We start from the raw sequence: 18,236 nt of genomic DNA, 5'->3' as shown, positions 1-18,236 counted from the left end.
TTTATAATTTTTTTCTCTGCTTTATTATCCTATCCCTGTGTATTTATTTGCCACCAAATTTCAGCCACAGAGTCCAAATTTGTTTTCTGCAACCATTGATATGAACCAAAGTATATTTCATTGGCAGTTTTCTAAAAGTGAATTAAAAAAGGGGGGGGCATGACTATGGAAAAATATAATTTTTTAAAGAATAAGTTGTCTAACAGTTTGTACCAACTTCTATATGTGTTCCTTAAACAAAATATTCCCTGTGAAGTAAATGTGACTTCAACAGAAATGAAACCTGTGCAGCTGTGGAGCTCACTAGAAGCATGAACGGCTCTTCAATGGTTCCTCCCAGCTCAGCTCCAGTTGGGTCTTTCTGTCCCACCCACTCACTGGAGAGGAAGGTGGCAGCAGAACCAGGCTCCCAGAAGCTGAACAGAAACAAGATGCAGGATGGAATTGCCCAGGAGGAGCTTGCACAGGAGGAACTCCAGGGCTAAACAGCCTCAAAAACAGAGAGGGAAAAGAGGCTGCTGAAAACCAATGTCTCATTCCCCAGGTGCTCTAAAATGGGAAGTACAAATGTGTAACATTCTTAATCAGGTGAAGAACTGAATAGTTTGGAAGTTGACTCTGCCTGATTGTAGGAGAGTTTCTGTCGGGTTTTTTTTTGCCATATGACATATCAATGACAGTATAGCATAAAAGCTGAGAGCTAGAAATGGTCAGAAAAATGGAATTTGTTCTCAAAAAACTTCATAGCTTCACCTTGGAATTTTCCAACTGAATGATAGGAAGTGCTTTTAACTTCTAACTTGTTTGAAAGTAATATTGCAATTAAAATCATTGTTTCACTGGTTTGGAAAAGTACTATTAATTGAGATTTTTCTGTCCCTTCCCCAATTATCTTCTGATATGTTTTCTACCACTAATGATAAGGAAAAGGCAAATATCTTGTGAAAATCCCTCTACCTACTACTTTACTCTTTTTTCTAAAATCAAGAACTATAAAAAATGTATAAAAGTACTTCCTGTTTAAACAAGAAAATTATTTTCCATTTCCCAACTGGGAGACTGAAAAAATATCACCCATCTAGACAGTTCCTCCCACAGAATTTTAATTTTAATTGAGCCACATTTTCAGGTAAGAATAGTTTGCTGTAAGTACCACTGGCTGTGAATATGTTTTTTTCTTTTGTTCTTAGTGCAAGCCAACACTCAGTATTTATAGAGAACATGGCAAAGTAACCAAGCACAGACCTACTCTATCTTACTGCATCTCGCACAGAACCCTGCATTACTCTGGTCCCCTGAATGATCCTGACTGTTCTGCATCAAAAAGCTTGAACAGAAAAGAACTGAGTCACTCAGGGTATTTGTTTGCCAATGACAATTTGTTCCTTACAACACATTTTCCAGTACTTTGTCCAGTCTGCTTTCAAAATGTCTCAAGGGATGAAGAAACTTGTGAAAGTGTTTTGCAGCCAGATGGAGCTCCTAGTTAGGAAGTGTTTCCAGTTACTCAGCCAAACTCCATTATTTATATATTTTATTATTATCATTTCATGCCACAGGTTCTCACGGCAGTCTGTTGTTTCAGGGCATAGGTGACTCCTCTGTCTCTGCCAAAACATAAATTTGAGGTTGCTGATGATAAAGAGTCTGTGCGCTCTAAAGAATGTGTGCTCTAAAGATACTTGAATGTCAAAATCTGAGTCAAGGTCATGCTGTAAACCATTCTCAGCTTTTGGCCCAGAAGGCAGGTAGAGACAATAAGTGCTGCTAATTATCCCTTACTTCTGTCTTGTTCTGTTTTCAGCCTCATTCCACCCAGTGGCATTAACCGTTACAGCGAACAGGGGAGAGCATGTGAATATTTCTTTTATCAGAATGGCAGCAAAAGAAGAAGATGCAGTGATCTACAAAAATGGTGATTAAACTTTCTCTCTTGTCTTTTTTCTTCTTGCTGTCATTGTCTTAGCCAAGTGCCACGTAACTGTTTTAAAGTTATTGCTGATGAAGCCCATGCTGTGCAACTGGAGCAGACATAATTCTTCATGCATTTAGACTTCCCTAAGGAGCCATTTGCCATATCCAGTATATTGAGCTGACTTGTTTCTCTTCCACCAGAATGCCAAATCCTTTGTTTATACCTTTGCTTTGTTTCTTATTTTCCTTTTGTATTTCCTTCTATAACCCCTCATATATTTGCTTGGCTCATTTTAACTTTTTTTAAAATTTATTTATTTTTATTTTTTTTTACTGAGCCACTGTGAAAGTTTAGTTACTGCAACTTTCTTCGCATTTCTCACTCTTCAAGTGCTTACCTTTCCTTGTTCAAATGGCTTTTAGAGGCCACTTTTAGCTTCTATGATGCTCTTTATGATAAGAAGTTAAGCACAAGCAATCTACCATCAGAAAATAGAAACTATCAACAAAATCTAACGCCTATTTCACTCAACTACAAAAATTAGTCATGTTGCAAAATTTATGACACCAGCTTCTCTATCTAACATGACACCTGAATGACATGTAACTCACTGCTCAGCTGTGTGCTGCTGCTGCTTGACACTTGGAAATATGAGCGGTTTGCTATCTGCCTCCTGTAGAAATGTAGTAAAATACTGGTCACTAAAACTCACAGTGCCTGCATGCTTGATCAGAGTGTTACAGACCGACAAATTATAGTTGTGGAAAGCACAGGTAATGTACTGGTCCATCTTTGTCTACTGGTAACACAGCTTACAGTGAGCTACCAGGAAACAGGCAGTAAATAGAGCAGGATGCAGTAAGGAAGTTCCAGCACACTGCAGAAGAACTCGTGCAGTGGGGCAGCCTCAGCCCATTACTGAATACTCAGAGCACTTCTCTATGGGCTGGAAGAGAAAAATAACCAAAAGGAGTCTTTTTAAGAAGTTAATATGCAAAGCAGAATTTCTCAAAGACCTATTTCTTCCCTCTTCAGAGATTAATCTCTGGCAGCACACAGGAAGAAAGTTTGCCATAACTTGCCCTTCTAAGGTCCCCAGGAAATTTTGTGATCTCCTGTTAGCATTTTCTCATACAAGAACCAGCTGATATGTAGGAGCAGGAGTGCTTACATCATGGTGCTGCCCTAACTGGGATTCCAACTGGAAATTTGGCAAAAAGCCTCAAATTAACCATGACTCTGTACAGCAGGTCAAGTTCTCCACCTGAGATCACAGCTGAAATAGCATCCCTGAGTATTCCTGATACAGCAGCTGGCAAAGAAGAGAAAATACTTGTCCTGTTGTATTTAACTGTTGCAGCCTTTGACTTTAGTCATTTAAAATACCACTCCCTCCTCCTTGCAGTTCCTCACAAAGGCTGTCTAGAGAATGAAACTGTTCTGCTAAACAAGATTGCTTTAAGACATTGGCATAACACGTGCCGTCTTGGAAAACAAGACACAAAAACTGACCTTGCTAAACAGACTGTGAGCATAAGGCTTTCTTAATACTTTGCTGTCAAGTTTGTTTTGTAGCTAGTAACTCAAAAGACACATAAAAAAACCTCACAGTTGCAGAACTAATTCAAATTCTTCTTTTAGGCCTTTGGTCTTTTCTTTGGCCCTGTTTTCTTAAAGAACAGTTGTGCATTGTCGTGGACTAAACTGACCCAAGATATTTTTGATGTTTTGTTTATGATCCTCAGCAAAGTTTTATGTTTCTAGGCTGCCTAAATTTGCCTGTAATCAAATAGATGGTATGATAATATGTGTGATCACAGATAGGAAGGGTCCTGCGTAATGCTGTTTACCCTCTAAATAATTTCTGCAAAGTGAAAAAAGTTGTTTCATTGTCTGTGTAACTGTAAGGGGAGGTGGAAGGCAAGGGCATTTTATTTGTCAGAGTGTCATCTGGTTAATGGTCATTCAGCATAAAAGACTAATACTAGAAACAGGAAAAGCAATAAATAAACAGACACACAAGACCTCAGGAGCAGCAGCTGACAGGGAAAACAACAAAGGGCAGCAGTCTCCAGCTTCTGAGGGTCACTGAGGGAACAACACAAAGCTCTGAGCAGTTTCAAACAGAGATTTGTAGGTATAAGAGGTGGGGAGCAGGATTATCTCCCGGGGAAAGCACACACATTATGGCATGATTGAGGGGAGCTGTGAGCATGTGTGAAATAATGGGATATCTAGAGAAAGACCCAAACGGGAGATAGAGAGGGCTCAAAGTGAATGGGAAAGGAACAAGCACAGGAAAATGGGGTGGGAAGCAGGTGAGAGGTGCCACTGGTCTGGCCAAGCTCTGCACTGCAGTTGGTTTGATCTTATTAAACTCTACTGCTAATTATTCTTCAACATAAGTGTGCTCTGTGCCTGGTATGAGGTATTCTCTCTACCTGGTATGCATATGTAAAATCTACTAGTGACCTCCAGGCAAGACTAGAAGGCCCAACAGGTCTGACTCCTAGTAACTGGAAACACATGTCAGTGTTCGAGGGGGCTTGTATGTCTGGGGCCAGCAGCTGGCGAGACTACGTGTCTAAGTGTCTAAGGCCAATTAAGGCAGGGATGCATTTGTGTGTGCATGTACATGTGGGTTCGCCTGTGTGACACTAGTGAACTTCAAGCCAGTCTAACCAGCGAGTAGGATAAGAGGTCTGAGACTCAGATATCAGAGAGACTGTAGGTTCAGGCCAGCTAAGACCTAGTTTTAGCTGTGTGAGTGTATTAGATCTGGCCGCGAGCCTGACTTGTTCATGTGTACATGAGTCCTGTGTGCACATGCAGCACCTGTAAAGGCACAGGTCTGGTCTGTGTGTCTGTCGGTGACTGGCGCTGTTGGCACGATGTGTGAGAGCACGTGCATGTATGTTCCAGTGACAGCTGGCTGCACCTGGCATTATCTTACTGCAGCAGCCTTGCTCTAGCAGCCTGGAGTGGGAGAAATCCCAGGGATCTTGAAGTCCACTGGATGTAGCTTCTCTTTGGCAAAAGCCAATGTTCAAATGCTGTAACTTGGTGATCCAGAGGAATGGAAGAAGACTAAATGCTATTGCTTTACTTAGCAAGTGTGTATGACCAACTACAGCAAACCTAGAATAACATAGATAAGCTCCCTTGGTTAAAAAAATAGAAGAGACTGAAACATGTTAAGTGTGAGAAGAAAAGATAAAGCTGTGCTGTGTTCTTCCTGCTTTGGTCTGCTCAGTAGATCTTTGTGCTACTCAGATTAAATAGGACCTGTCTGGTATTTGATATTTGACTCCTTCCAGTCACACTAGACTCCTCACAGATGGTTACCCCTCACTTCAGGACAGGCCAAGAAACAAAATGCACACTTTTAACCACTGGACTCTTAGCAACATTTCTGTAAAACAATGTTGAACTCAAAGTTATTTGTCCCATTCATCTACTAAATCTCCTCAAGATCTAGCTTTCTTTTTCACTTGTACCTCTCCAATTATCAAAAACTAGTATAGCTACAGAGCTGTCCGTGAGTTCATAACTAATGAAGAGACTCTGCTGCATCCCAGCTGTCCTTCCTCAGTAACCAATGGAAACACTTCTGTCTGTAGAGGCTGAATGAGTTCTCTCTCTTGTATCCCTGTGCTCCTTCCTCAGGTTCCTTCATCCACTCCGTGCCCAGGCATGAAGTGCCAGGGGAGCTGCAAGTCTCCTATCCTCAAGTTCAACCACAGGACGCAGGGGTTTACTCTGCCAGATATATAGGAGGAAACCTCTTTACTTCTGCTTACACAAGGCTTATTGTAAGACGTAAGTTCCATTAATATGTGCCAATGATTAATTGTTTAAAGTCATAGTGAATCTGAAATGAAACTTATACTGTGCCCAAATAAGGGCCAAAGTCTTTCTTGGCATAAGCTGCCATCAGATTACGTCTGAAGACATTTTTTCCCATTTTTTGGTACCAGCTGATACAGATTTAAGCAGCTGAGAGGGAAGAAAAAAAAGGCACAAACCAGCAGATTTAGGTTCAGTTCATCTTAGCTATTGGTAGGAGAGCTGGCTTTTTTCTCAGCATCTCAGCTTTTCAAACACCAAGTAAATATGAATGAAGAAGGTGGCACTGTGTCTCCTGTGATTATGAGATGTGAGCCTGAGCACAAAATAGGAATTTTCAAATGCCTTTGTTTTTTATAGTGGGCTATATCCCGACCTCGTTTATCCTAAGTCTTCTCATCTTTAGTATACATTATTGTAATTTCACAAGCTACCCTAGCCTTTGTTTGTTAAAGTTCAGCTCCCAGTGGATGACAGGGCCAGTTTACAAAGCAGGTGGATATTTTCCACTGGGTGTTCTACACATCTTGTAGCTCATGCTGCTATGTCCATTTTCATCAGATATAAAGAAAATTATATTCTGTTAAATTGTATAGAAACATAAAACTGATATGTAAAAGTAAACAGTTGTTCAAATATCCTACATTATGGAGAAAATATTTTTGATGGTAATACGTTTTACTCACTAACATCCACAGGATACGCCCAGGAGTTGCAAATGAATAAATATAATGCCCCAAATTTGGATTTTGAATCTATTGCCACCTTACTAAATGAAATGGTCCAAGATCTGTTCTCTGCTCTGGTGCCAAGCTGCACAGCAGAAGACTTACCTGTAAATTCTGCCCCTTGCCTTGAAATAGGCATTTCTCTTTCCAACCCTGCATAGTGGGAAAACTCCTGGGGCACAGTCATGGAGAGTGTTGGGGAGCACACTAACAGGAGAGAGAATGGATGATTACATACCTCTGCTCAAATACATGTCCTGTCTTTCTTTCAGTTAGCATTATAGACGCAGACTGATGATCTTTAGCAAAGCTTTTTTTAAAGTATCCATGTATAAGGATTTCATTCCTGAATAAGGAAGAGATAGAGCTCCAAGTACCATGTTAATTCATTAAATGCTTGCTGAAATCTGAAAAAGCCCATTCAAACATGGATTACCCAGTTTTAGTGAGCCTGCCTCAGGACTTTACAGTTTCTTATCTACTCAGTCCTAGCTTTACACTAGAGAAAATAGCAAAAGTCAGTTTCTGTGATGTAAGAGACATCATTGTCATAAATCAAATACTGAAAATTATTGAGTCTTCTTAGCTCACACTGATGTCAAAAGCAGCTCAGAGAATTTTGTATCTTGTATGGACAGATTAGGCGTTTGCATTATGAAGTCATATATACTTGTTTAGAGCTTCAGGTCTGCTTCTTTTAAATCAGAATCAAAACTCTCACTGGCAGGATTAATGGTAGTAGTACCTTTTTAAATTACAAAGCGGGAAAGGAAATCACAACAGGCATTAAACCAACCAATTACTCTTAGTCCATTTATTCCAGAAACAGATCACCAGTTGATTAATACATGTTAGAAAGTCCGAGTAAAGACGATAAACATACAACAGATGTTAACTCCATCTAGTGAACTTTCAAGAAAAAGATTTTTACAGAAAAAGATCATGACTTGACAAATGCTGGTACAACACCAGTGATGCCAGGCTTGGTCCTGCTGGCTTACTACCAGTACAGTCACGTCCATGTGAAGCCTGGACCTTTTGTAAGTCTAGGATCCCTGCAGCGAGAACAGAAATATCAAATAGAACATCTTTGTCAACTTCCAAATTTACTCTTCCAAACAAACAAATGAAACAAACAAACAAAACAAAACAAACAAACAACAATAAATACAAAAAAACCAAAACAACAACAACAAAACCACCTATGTCTAGTTTCAAAAAAGCAAGACTTTTTCAGTTCCTTCCTTCAAAATGTTACACAGTATTACTGCATAGAATGCAACAGCTCTGCTCCAGAAATAGGGGCACTTCCACAATAAAAAGTGATTCCTTACATCAGGTCAGTCAGCTGTGGTTTTGGGGGCTCCCTATGGATTGTATTTGTATGTTTTTTACTGTTTGTCTTAATTAAGAATAATTTTACTACTTGACCGGTTACTGAATAAGAAGACAAAAAAATATGTAATAATATTATTGTACGAAAGGATGTGAAGCTCAGAAATGGGGCCCTTCCTGTAGTTCCCACTGCCCTTCCTGCATGAACAATGGCATTTGTCATGAAGATACTGGGGAATGCATCTGCCCTCCAGGTTTTATGGGAAAAACATGTGAGAAAGGTAAGCAAATACTATTTTCACAGGTTGCTTATTAATTTGTTCCCAGTAGCAGAAGTTGGCAGATTATTGAGGGAAGCATCAAATGGAGTAACCTTGTTTTACTCTTCATAGCTATAGCATTTACAGCTGGTGTTGCAGACAGGACAATGTTGGGTGACATGAACCCTGAATTAGTAAGGCTGTTCTTGCAGTTGTGATTTAACTTCTCCCTCTCTTCTCCTAGTAGAGATCATATTTGCAGGGAAGATGAATGTTTCCAACTCTTCTTGATCAATATGCACTTGGACAGTTTGCTAGATAATCTCATCTTCGCTCCCTTTCCCATGAAAGGCTGGACCAGATGATGTTTTGTGGTCCCTTGCAGCCTGGGTTGTCCCTGAAGTTCAGTGTGCCTGAAGATTATGACTTTTAAAGACATGACGGAATATGAGACCTTAAGGATACACTGGAACTGGGAAACGAAGCCATGTGTTAGAAATTCCCTGCCTACCTCGGAACTAATGTGCTCACAGGGTGGTTTCCCTCTGTATGTCTGTTTGTACATATCTGTGTCTGACAAGTAGTTTGAATTCTGGATTAAAGCAGTTATTACACTGTTCTGATCTTTCCAGGCAACTTTTGGGTCCAGTGCTAAATATGTATCTTCATATTTTGACTGAATTGCTGTGCTGCAAATACTAGAGCTAAGCTATTGTAACAGTTGATATCTGAACCACTCTGATGTATCACTGATTGTATCAGAAAAACAAAACTTTGCACTTGGCAGTTTCATTTGCAATGACCTCTAAGAATATTTGCTTTTCATGGCACTGTTTGCACATCTTATTTTACAAAGGCTTATAAAGAGCATTTGTTGCTGAAGCTTTGTCCCCACATATCCAAAACAATCACAGAATGTGGAATGTTTTGGGTTGGAAGGGACCTTAAAAAGTCATCTAGTCCAGTCCTGTGCAATGAGCAGAATCTGATCTTCAACTAGATCAGATTGCTCAGAGCTCCATCCAGCCTGGTCTTGAATGTCTCCAGGGTTGGGGCATCTAACACCCCTCTCTGGGCAACCTGGGCCAGTGTTTAATTACCCTCATTGTAAAAAAATTTCTTCCTGAATCTCCCCTCCTTTAGTTTAAAAGCATCACCCCGTGTCCTATTGCAACAGGCCCTGCGAAAATGTCTGTCCGCATCTTCCTTATAGGCCCTTGAAAGGCCACAGTAAGGTCCATCTCTCTCAGTTTGTTCTCAAAGGGGAGCTCTTCCATCCCTCTGATCAATTTTGTGGCCTCCTCTGGCCCCTCTGCAACAGGTCCGTGTCTGTTCTGTACTGAGGGCTCCAGAGCTGGACACAGGACTCCAGGTGGGGTCTCACCAAAGTGGAGCAGAGGGACAGAATCACCTCCCTTGACCTGCTGGCCATGCTGCTTTTGATGCAGCCCAAGATACAATCGGCCTTCTGGGCTGCAAGCTCACATTGCCGACTCATGTCCAATCCTTCATCCACCAGTACCCTCAAGTCCTTTTCTGCAGGGCTGCTCTCAACCCCTTCATCCCCCAGCCTGAACTGATGCTATTGCTTTGCTGATGAATCCTCACACAGGAGAAAGTTAAGTTTGTTTCTGCTGCCTGAACTCAACCATTAGTGCAGCCATGGCTTAAGTTGCTTCGGGTGTTAATAGACCTAATATCTGAATTATAAAAATGCTATTTTTAATTTTAATTCATGTTTTCTGTTGACTAACGTTGTATCATTAGAAGCATCAGTTCTTTTGTAGACTTAATGCTGTTGGGTCTTCTTTCCCTCTCTCCATTCAATAGCTTGTGGAGCCAATACATTTGGCAAAACATGTGAAGAGAGCTGTAAGGAAAACTATGGCTGCAGAAACTATATGTTCTGTCTGCCAGATCCATATGGTTGTTCTTGTGCCACAGGATGGATGGGACTGGAGTGTGATAAAGGTACAGTAAAAAATATGAGGAGTGGTGGAGAGTCCTTGGTGTGCTGCACATAGGAAACATAGAAAGAAACTAACAAAGAACAGTAAAAGACAGGATTTTTTTACATTCTGTGAAAGAAAGATAATAATATTTAACCATCTCAGTGGACCATGTTGGCTTTTCAGAAGAAGGAGATATTAAAATTGAAAACTATTCAAATTATTCTGCAAAATTAATTGACATTCTACTGAGACTTTAAAAATTCTCTAACAGATACAGTACTGCTGTATTTCTACAAGTCACACTGAGCAATTTGGTGCCAAACATATATACATTGTTGAGCAATACTGAGCATAATCAGCCTTATTAATTTCAATCAGACTGTAACCTCTTTGGGACATGAAGCACATCTTCCTCTATGAATATGTGCCATCCTGTTCAGTGGTGACATAACTCTGATGAAGTTTTCAGACACTACCACAGTGTAAGTGAAAAAAACACTGGAGGGTGAAGAAGCTTCCACATTGATATCTAGCCTACAAACCACAGCCACAGATATAAATGCACCCCATGTGTTCGACATTAGTGTGTTCTCAGGATGCTCTGTGGATGATTTAGTGCTAATACATAATGTATCAATCTCAACACAACTGAGGCAAGTAAACCCAACCGGAGAATTGATGCATGAGATTGAAAACTAATGCAAGACATTTTCTAGTACCTTTACACTAACAGGAAATGTATGTACTTGCAGAATGCAAACCTGGTTTTTATGGGTCAGATTGCAAACTCAAATGTAATTGTCACAATCGAGGGATATGCGACAGATTTAAAGGCTGCATCTGCTCCCTTGGATGGCATGGTCTGCAATGTGAAAAAGAAGGTAAAGCAAGGTAACACGGTAGTAAATGGCTTTTCCCAGTGTAACTGAAACAGATCTTCATGCTGGTACACCAATACCACCCCGGGTTGGTATCCTTCCTCTGTCAATTACATTGCAGGGGTCCACACATTTCTGTACATCCTTATTGCAATACAGTGTTTTTAAGCCTCTGCCCAATGTGCTGCATTTAGCAGGCTGGTATGCTACCATTTTATTTGCTTTTGTTTTCATTAGAGGTAGATTTTCAAAGCTTACTCCACAGGATTTGGCAACGACTTTAGTATCAATTAATGACAGAAGCTGCACATCCTACCTGCATAATCAGTTTTGGGTAGGCTCATGGTACTTTACCTCTATCTTCCTCTTATTCATTTGTATACACTCCTGTAGCATCTGCCTCATGATCTGAAATTGATGACTGAGACACAAAGACCACCCCAGAGTTTAAGACAGCTCTGTCTCTCTGAGAGAAAGTTAAGCTTGCAAAGCTGAAGAATCTCTTTGGATTCAGGCAAGGTTCACACACAGTATTTTATAAGATGCACACACCTTCTATTATTTCTGCTTGATAAATAAACTGCCAAATCCACTGTTAACTTGTAAAAGCTTGAAAGCTTGACAAGCACAAAAAGAAGCAGAGAAATAAGACTGTGATCCAATCAGCCAAACTATGCTGTTGTAATCTGACTGGTCTTATAAACAGTCAAAATGGTCAAATAGGTACTCACAGACAGTAAGAAATGCGTGCAGGATTTTACCATAGCTAGACTGTCTGCGCATAGAATGTCAATGAGAAAGGGAAGAGAAGGGAGAAGGAAAGAAAGAAGAGTGGTAACAGGGCTTGTTCCTTCTGACATATTTCCACTGATGTAACAGTGCTGACTTTGGTAAGCATGATCCTTGCATATGGCCACATGAATGAAGGGAGAACCAGGCACCTGTGCTGTTTGTGCTCATTGTGCACCTAAACCTGTTTTGGTGCTGCCTTTTCAAAGTGCTGTTTGAAGGCTGAAATTAAAGTCCTATATATCTTCTGTAGGTTCAGCAGATCTTTCACCTCAGATAGAAAACTTACTAGATCCTGTAGAACTCAATTCTGGCGTCGAGTTCAAGCCCTTCTGTATAGCAACTGGGATGCCACTTCCTAAATCTGAAGAATTTAAACTTTTGAAGCAAGATGGAACTGTCCTAAAGGTTGAGTCCTGATTAATTGCTCCCTATTATTTCTGATGTTTATATTGACTTTATCTGTAGTTAATGCACACTGTGGTTTACAAGCATAATGTGAAATTTTGATATGCTGAGATACCTCCTGAACTCGTGAACACATATGAAACTATGGAACCGACCACTGTAGATCCTTTCTATTGATATCGCTAAACTCTAAATGCGTTGCTAAACTGTGAGAAAGTATAATGGGAATGTTCCTAAATGCCCACATTTTTCAGGCCCTGTATGTCTTTTGTCATTTCAGCCTGCCCTAGCTGTTACCAGTAATCGCTCGGAAGCCATGTTTACAATTAATCGAGTCCAGCCCCGTGACACAGGAACCTGGGTCTGCAGTGTGCAGACAGTAGCAGGAATGGCGGAAAAACCATTTCAAGTTACAGTCAAAGGTAAAAGTGTGAATCTCTTCAAATGTCTTTGCCTCTGTACTTTTAAGGGCAGCTTTATAATCTAACATGGCAGAGTTTTCTGTTCTCTGCACTGCAGGAAAGTGTCTGAATAAGTATCTTCAGGCAGGATATTAACAGATCCCTTTATAGACAACATACTACTTATATCCGTTGAAAAAAATAGTGTGATGGTAATGATTAGAAGAAAACCTACTTTTTTTGTTTGGTTTTGACTTATTTGGTTTTGCTTTTGTTTTCAAGATCTAAACTGTCAGCTTTAGGGTAGAAACCCATGTCTAATCCGTAAAAGATTTGAAGAACATTTCCCATTTGCCTGTAGATCTAGTAAGACACCAGAGTTTTACTGACACAGGGAATTAAAAGGCTGGTTTAATACTTGCATTCTTGCTCAGTTCCTCCCGTGCCACAATATGCCCCAAGGCTGACAGACAGTGGACATAATTTTCTCATAATTGATATCAATGCTGAATTACATCTTGGAGATGGACCCGTTGTGTCAACAAAACTCCTGTACAAGCCAGCAAAACGTTATCAGTCCTGGATGTCTGTGGAAGGTAGGTGTATGTTCTTTAATTCCCTTAAACGCAAACTTCAGCTACATGCTGAAACATAATGTGGTGTCTGTTCTTGACTAGGCTCCAAAGACTCTCTACAGTGCATAGAGCCTAAATAATTTATTATGGGGTATGTGACTCTTTGTATATTGCTATGTATAATGTTAATGTCGATGTGGTACACCAACAGTTGTCAAAACTGTATATCCAGTTTTCAGTAACCAAAGAGTTACCTCTCCTTCCTTAAAGTAAAGAGTACTCAGTGTTGGGCCCAGCTGTTGAAAACTCACGTGTAAATAGCAGGTGTTTGAAAGCAGTGAGTGGTATGGAGATGTTCTAGAGCATCTAAAATGTTCTTTTGTGTCTATTGTGCCCTCCGGTTAGATAAATTTCTTACCTAAATATTTATCAGGAATGGTATGGGCAAAATGAAGCCTGCTTGTGAGCTGATTACCTCTTCCAGCCTTTTAAAACATTTTATGCAAAGACTACAATATTCTATGAAACATTAAAGGAACCTTAACAAGTAACAAACATCTGTTGTTCCTAATTCAAGATAACCCAAGACCTGCATATGCAAATTGCATTGCCTAAACAACCAGTCTTGTTCTGTCCTGAAGGAAGGACAGATTGAAACAATCTTTGGTCTGGGTTGGATCTCAACTAAAAAAAAAAAGGTATTTTGTACTTCTAAATGTGTTATCTTAATGAGTCAGGAACAAAAGAAGAGCCTGAGTATCTCACCTTTCAGAAATATTTTCCAAAGCTTTGTTCCTTGACATTTTTCAGTATGGGCTATAGCTTTACTTTCTCCTTTTGTTGTCAGTAAAAGGCACAACCAAACGACTGGACAACCTGGAACCAAAAACAGAATATCAGTTCTGTGTTCAGCTGAGCCGGCGAGGGGAAGGCGGGGAAGGCCACCCTGGACCACAGGCTAGCTTCACAACAGCTGCGCTTGGTAAGCTGTCGTCTCAGCTTTTCACGGAAGGGCTGTTTCAGCTGTTTTACTCTGTGGTCTGTTCTCTGATCTCTGCCAAAGCACTTTCATTTGAGCAAATGTGGCTGGACCTGAAAACTGTGTAGAGTCTTTCAAAATAATCTCAGAAAAAGAAAAAGAAGGCAAATGGGGGTGGGGAGGAACACAGAGGTGAAGAAAACCAGAAAAAGACAGAGCTTTTATTTTCCCCAATTTACAGAAGGAGAATCTGGGAAAGGAAAATTTACATATTTTGGCTGGCTCTGCAGCAGAATTAGAATCACTTCTTTTTCCTGCCAGTCTTTCCTTGTAATACCACATCAGCCCGTCCTCTTAGTATTAGGTCAGTTTAGTTTAAAAATGAAGATGTCTGAACAAGCAGAAAATCTTTTAAGCCACTGATGATACAGATCACACTGAATAGAGATATACAAAATAAAGGAGGATTGCACCAGGAGCTATCTAACAAGAGCGCAAAAAAGCTGTCTCTTCGTGTCTAAAAAGTGCACCTGCAATACCAGCTCACGGAAGAGACCTTTTTGTTGACACAACTGCTGTTGATAAGATACTTTGGGAGTATCAACACCTCTTAGATGTAATTTCTGCCAAACTGGGTGGTATATCAGGGAGGATTACCCTTTGTTACCCGAAGCTAGGGCAAGTGATTAGGAATAACTGGTACCCTTATTTTGGCTTGCATATCAGACATGAAATGTTGTTCTCTGTCTCACTGTGGCTTTTCCAAGGTCTTCCTCCACCAGAAGGTCTCACTCTCTTTCCAAAAAGTATGACATCACTGAATTTGTCATGGCATCCTTTAACACTGAGGACAGAGGATGACATTCGTGTTGAAGTGGAAAGGAAGAGCGTGAATGACAATGGTGACGAGAGCAGTGTTATTACTCAAGTGCCAGGAAATATGTCCACCCTGATCATTAAAGATCTTGAGCCTAGACAGCAATATATGTGCAGGGTACGGGTGAACACCAGGTCCCAAGGAGAATGGAGCAACTATCTGTATGCATGGACTTTCAGTGACAGTAAGTAGCTGATTCACATCCTTCTGTTTAGTTCTTCCTCTTTCCCCCAGTGACTGGACTGACTGTCACCTAATTACTACGTTAAATGTAATCCTTTGTTTTGGTAACACTCAGTTCCTTATGATCACTTGTGGTTGTTATTTCTATTATTATGAAGATAGCTCAGTGTCTAAAGAAATTTGTGTGCTGGAAATTATCAGGAACTAATAATGAGTTTAAAAAGAAATGGAGGAAAAAAACTAAAAGCTTGGGAATCCACATCTTTATTTCAGTGTGATCCATGCTTTTGACACATGTAGCATTTTTCCTCTTCTCATAATGGTGATCCACAGTATTCCCTACTGCAAAAACCATTCAGACCCTGCAATTCAGCTATGTTGATATAGAAATAGTAGTTAAAGAAGGAAGAGGAAAGTGGAAAGGTGGGCTAATTCCTCCTTACAGGTGGTGTGAGGATACACTCACTGAGATTCTACATGTATTAACAGAAGTTTCAATGGCTGTCATGGGACACTCCACTGAACTCTGACGCCAAACTGCACTAAGGAAAACAGAAGGGTACTGTTTTCCAGGAAAAAGTACTTAGCTTAGTAGTCATGGGTGTGTCCACAAGTCTAGCACTCACCTCTGATGGTGGTTTTCTGTTGAAATTTGTGGACATGTTGTTATCAATTTCCCTTCTTCTGAACAGCCTGTATGCTGACAGGGCATTGCTCCCTGCAGCAATGAAAGTACAGGACCTGGGAATCGCATGGAAATGGTGATTCAGTATAGAAGGAAGTTAACCCTATCTGCATTAATTTGAAAACAATTATGTTATTCTTGCATACAGCTCAGAATATTCCTATCTTTAGACAAGGACAGCATTGTAGTGAATGCCACACCATCCTCTGCTGGAAGTATGGAGTACTGCTACATGGGTGAAAGCACACCAAGTTCATTAAACTATTGCATTCAGTTACCATAGCTCATCAACAAAATTCTGCTTCTGTTTAGCACAGCAAAAGCATAAAGAAAGGTGCTTGTCTCGCTGCAGGAAGGAGAAAGAGGTGGATGTACACTCCAATGCTTTGTGTGTGTTTGTGTTTGTCCTCAGGAATCCCTCCTGCACCGTACAACATCAGGTTTTCTAACACCACAGACACATCCTCAGTCATCTCCTGGACAACTGCTGAGGGTCATTCCATCTCCTCCATCATCATCAGCTACAAAATTTATGGCAAGGCTGAGTACAACCACATCGATATTATCATAAAGAACACCAGTATTACTCAATACCATCTCAAGGGCCTCGAGCCAAACACTGTGTACCAGGTTCAGATTAATGCTCAGAACAACATTGGCTTGAGCAACCCAAACACATCATTTGAACTGAAGACTCTTCCAGAAACTAAAGGTTGGTTATTCCAGCATGCTGGACTTGCACAAACCAGGGCCAGTGGTATAAACTAGATAGCTAAGACAAAGTAATAATATTATTTTTTTAATACTAGTTTAAATTTCCTCTTCATTTTAACACACAACACAGCATCACCAAAATTTGATTCGCAGTTCACTGAGTGGCATTGGTGAAGTGGCAAGATACAGCATTTGTATGTATCCACTGCCTAACATCTCATAAATTAAAGTAGCTGTGTATAATAATTAATTAAACCACTGAATGTGATCTCAGCTCTGCTTTGCCTGAATTCAGTGGGACCTGCAGGTGCTCATACATCTGAAAGTCAGAACATCCAGTGTCTGTGACATTTTTGGAAAACAAAGGGTTGTATCACCATGTCTTTATGCATTTTACAAGGCGGGAATATTTAGCTATACATTGTTAATGGCTTTTTCAGAATTAGCTGGAAATAACAATGTGCTTTGTGTGCTTCCTCAACAGCTCCATATGAATCAAAAGGAGGCAAAATGCTGCTTATTGCCATCCTTGGCTCTGCAGGGATGACCTGTATAACAATTCTCCTAGCCTTTCTCATCATGCTGCAGTTAAAGCGAGCCAACTTCCAGCGCCGAATGGCTCAGGCTTTCCAAAATGTTGTGGTGGGTTTCCCGTATCAGTGTTGTTATTAATTTTGGCCCCATTTTTCCTGTGTTTGGTTGGTTGGTTGGTTTTGGTTTTGTTTTTTTTTTTCCCCCAAGTACTTTTCCTTGTCCTTCCCAAATGCTGTCATCTCTTCATGCGTGCAATTAGTACTGTTATTGTAAATCTTCTCTCCTAGTCACCCCAGAGCTAAAGTAATCACAGTTATAGGCTATGAGGTAGAAAATCTGACTCAAGCAAAGTTGCACACCATTTATCCTTCTCACTTTTCTGCCTCTTCACACCTGTATATGAGTACAGAGCCAGACAGAATGGAGGAGCTTGTTCAACCCCTATGAAGTTGTACCCAATTTTGAAAACTGTGATATTTTTTTTACATCGCTTTTGAGCATCAGTGACTGCACTTGTGGACAGTACATCAGGGATCAGTCAATGGCAGCATCACAGTTCTGGCTGTGAGGAAATTGCTGAAGGTTGTAACATCACAGAGATGTCTGTCTCTCTCTATACATTAATATATTTGCAACCTGCTGCAGTCTCTTTTTCACTCTGCTTGCCAGTGCTGTTCTCTAACTTCAGAGGGGAACCAGTGAAGTAGAATGAAGCTGGGCTAAAGAGCTACTCCTTATGGATCTGAGCAGTTTGTTTCATAAACAGGAGCCTGATACAAAAAGATGATCAGTCCCCAGGACACACAGAATAGCTCCTGCTCCTTGTCCCAAAACTTCTTCCACAGAAGTATTTCATGGGAACATGTAACTGAAATAGAGATGTCTCCTCAAGTATGGAGGAAGATCATTCCTCTCACCTTTGTTTCCTTGCTGCTTCTTTCCACAGTCTTCCTACTGAGCCTGATCAACACAGAATTTAGTTAAGCCTAATGTGAGATAAATCCCAAACCTGAGACTTAAAACTGTTTTTGAGATCCGTTTTACCAAATTATTTTTGCCCATCATCTGTTTCATATTCAGGATGGTTATAAAACTATTCTGGAGGCCTAGGTCTACAAAGGTACTTATGCATATATTAGGAGCCTGATTAACTTTGTGAATCTGGGCAGAAATGCCT

The 18,236-nt window shown here is 40.4% G+C and overlaps 1 protein-coding gene across 1 annotated transcript in view; it reads left to right on the top strand.

Annotated features, from left to right (window-relative positions):
* Positions 1 to 18,236, top strand: part of TEK (TEK receptor tyrosine kinase) — a 46,130-nt gene that overhangs the window by 19,027 nt on the left and 8,867 nt on the right. The window contains exons 3-14 of the mRNA XM_065046311.1: positions 1,805 to 1,915; positions 5,582 to 5,734; positions 7,974 to 8,105; positions 9,915 to 10,055; positions 10,789 to 10,917; positions 11,957 to 12,111; positions 12,392 to 12,533; positions 12,947 to 13,108; positions 13,935 to 14,069; positions 14,834 to 15,127; positions 16,224 to 16,523; positions 17,010 to 17,167. Coding sequence (XP_064902383.1) covers positions 1,805 to 1,915; positions 5,582 to 5,734; positions 7,974 to 8,105; positions 9,915 to 10,055; positions 10,789 to 10,917; positions 11,957 to 12,111; positions 12,392 to 12,533; positions 12,947 to 13,108; positions 13,935 to 14,069; positions 14,834 to 15,127; positions 16,224 to 16,523; positions 17,010 to 17,167 — 2,012 coding nt within the window. The remainder of the gene's footprint in view (positions 1 to 1,804; positions 1,916 to 5,581; positions 5,735 to 7,973; positions 8,106 to 9,914; positions 10,056 to 10,788; positions 10,918 to 11,956; positions 12,112 to 12,391; positions 12,534 to 12,946; positions 13,109 to 13,934; positions 14,070 to 14,833; positions 15,128 to 16,223; positions 16,524 to 17,009; positions 17,168 to 18,236) is intronic.

This window comes from Columba livia, chromosome Z (genome assembly GCF_036013475.1).
Source record: "Columba livia isolate bColLiv1 breed racing homer chromosome Z, bColLiv1.pat.W.v2, whole genome shotgun sequence".
Classification (NCBI taxonomy): Eukaryota; Metazoa; Chordata; class Aves; order Columbiformes; family Columbidae; genus Columba; species Columba livia.
Note: the sequence above shows the minus strand (reverse complement) of the source record. Positions and strands in the feature narration are given on the sequence as shown.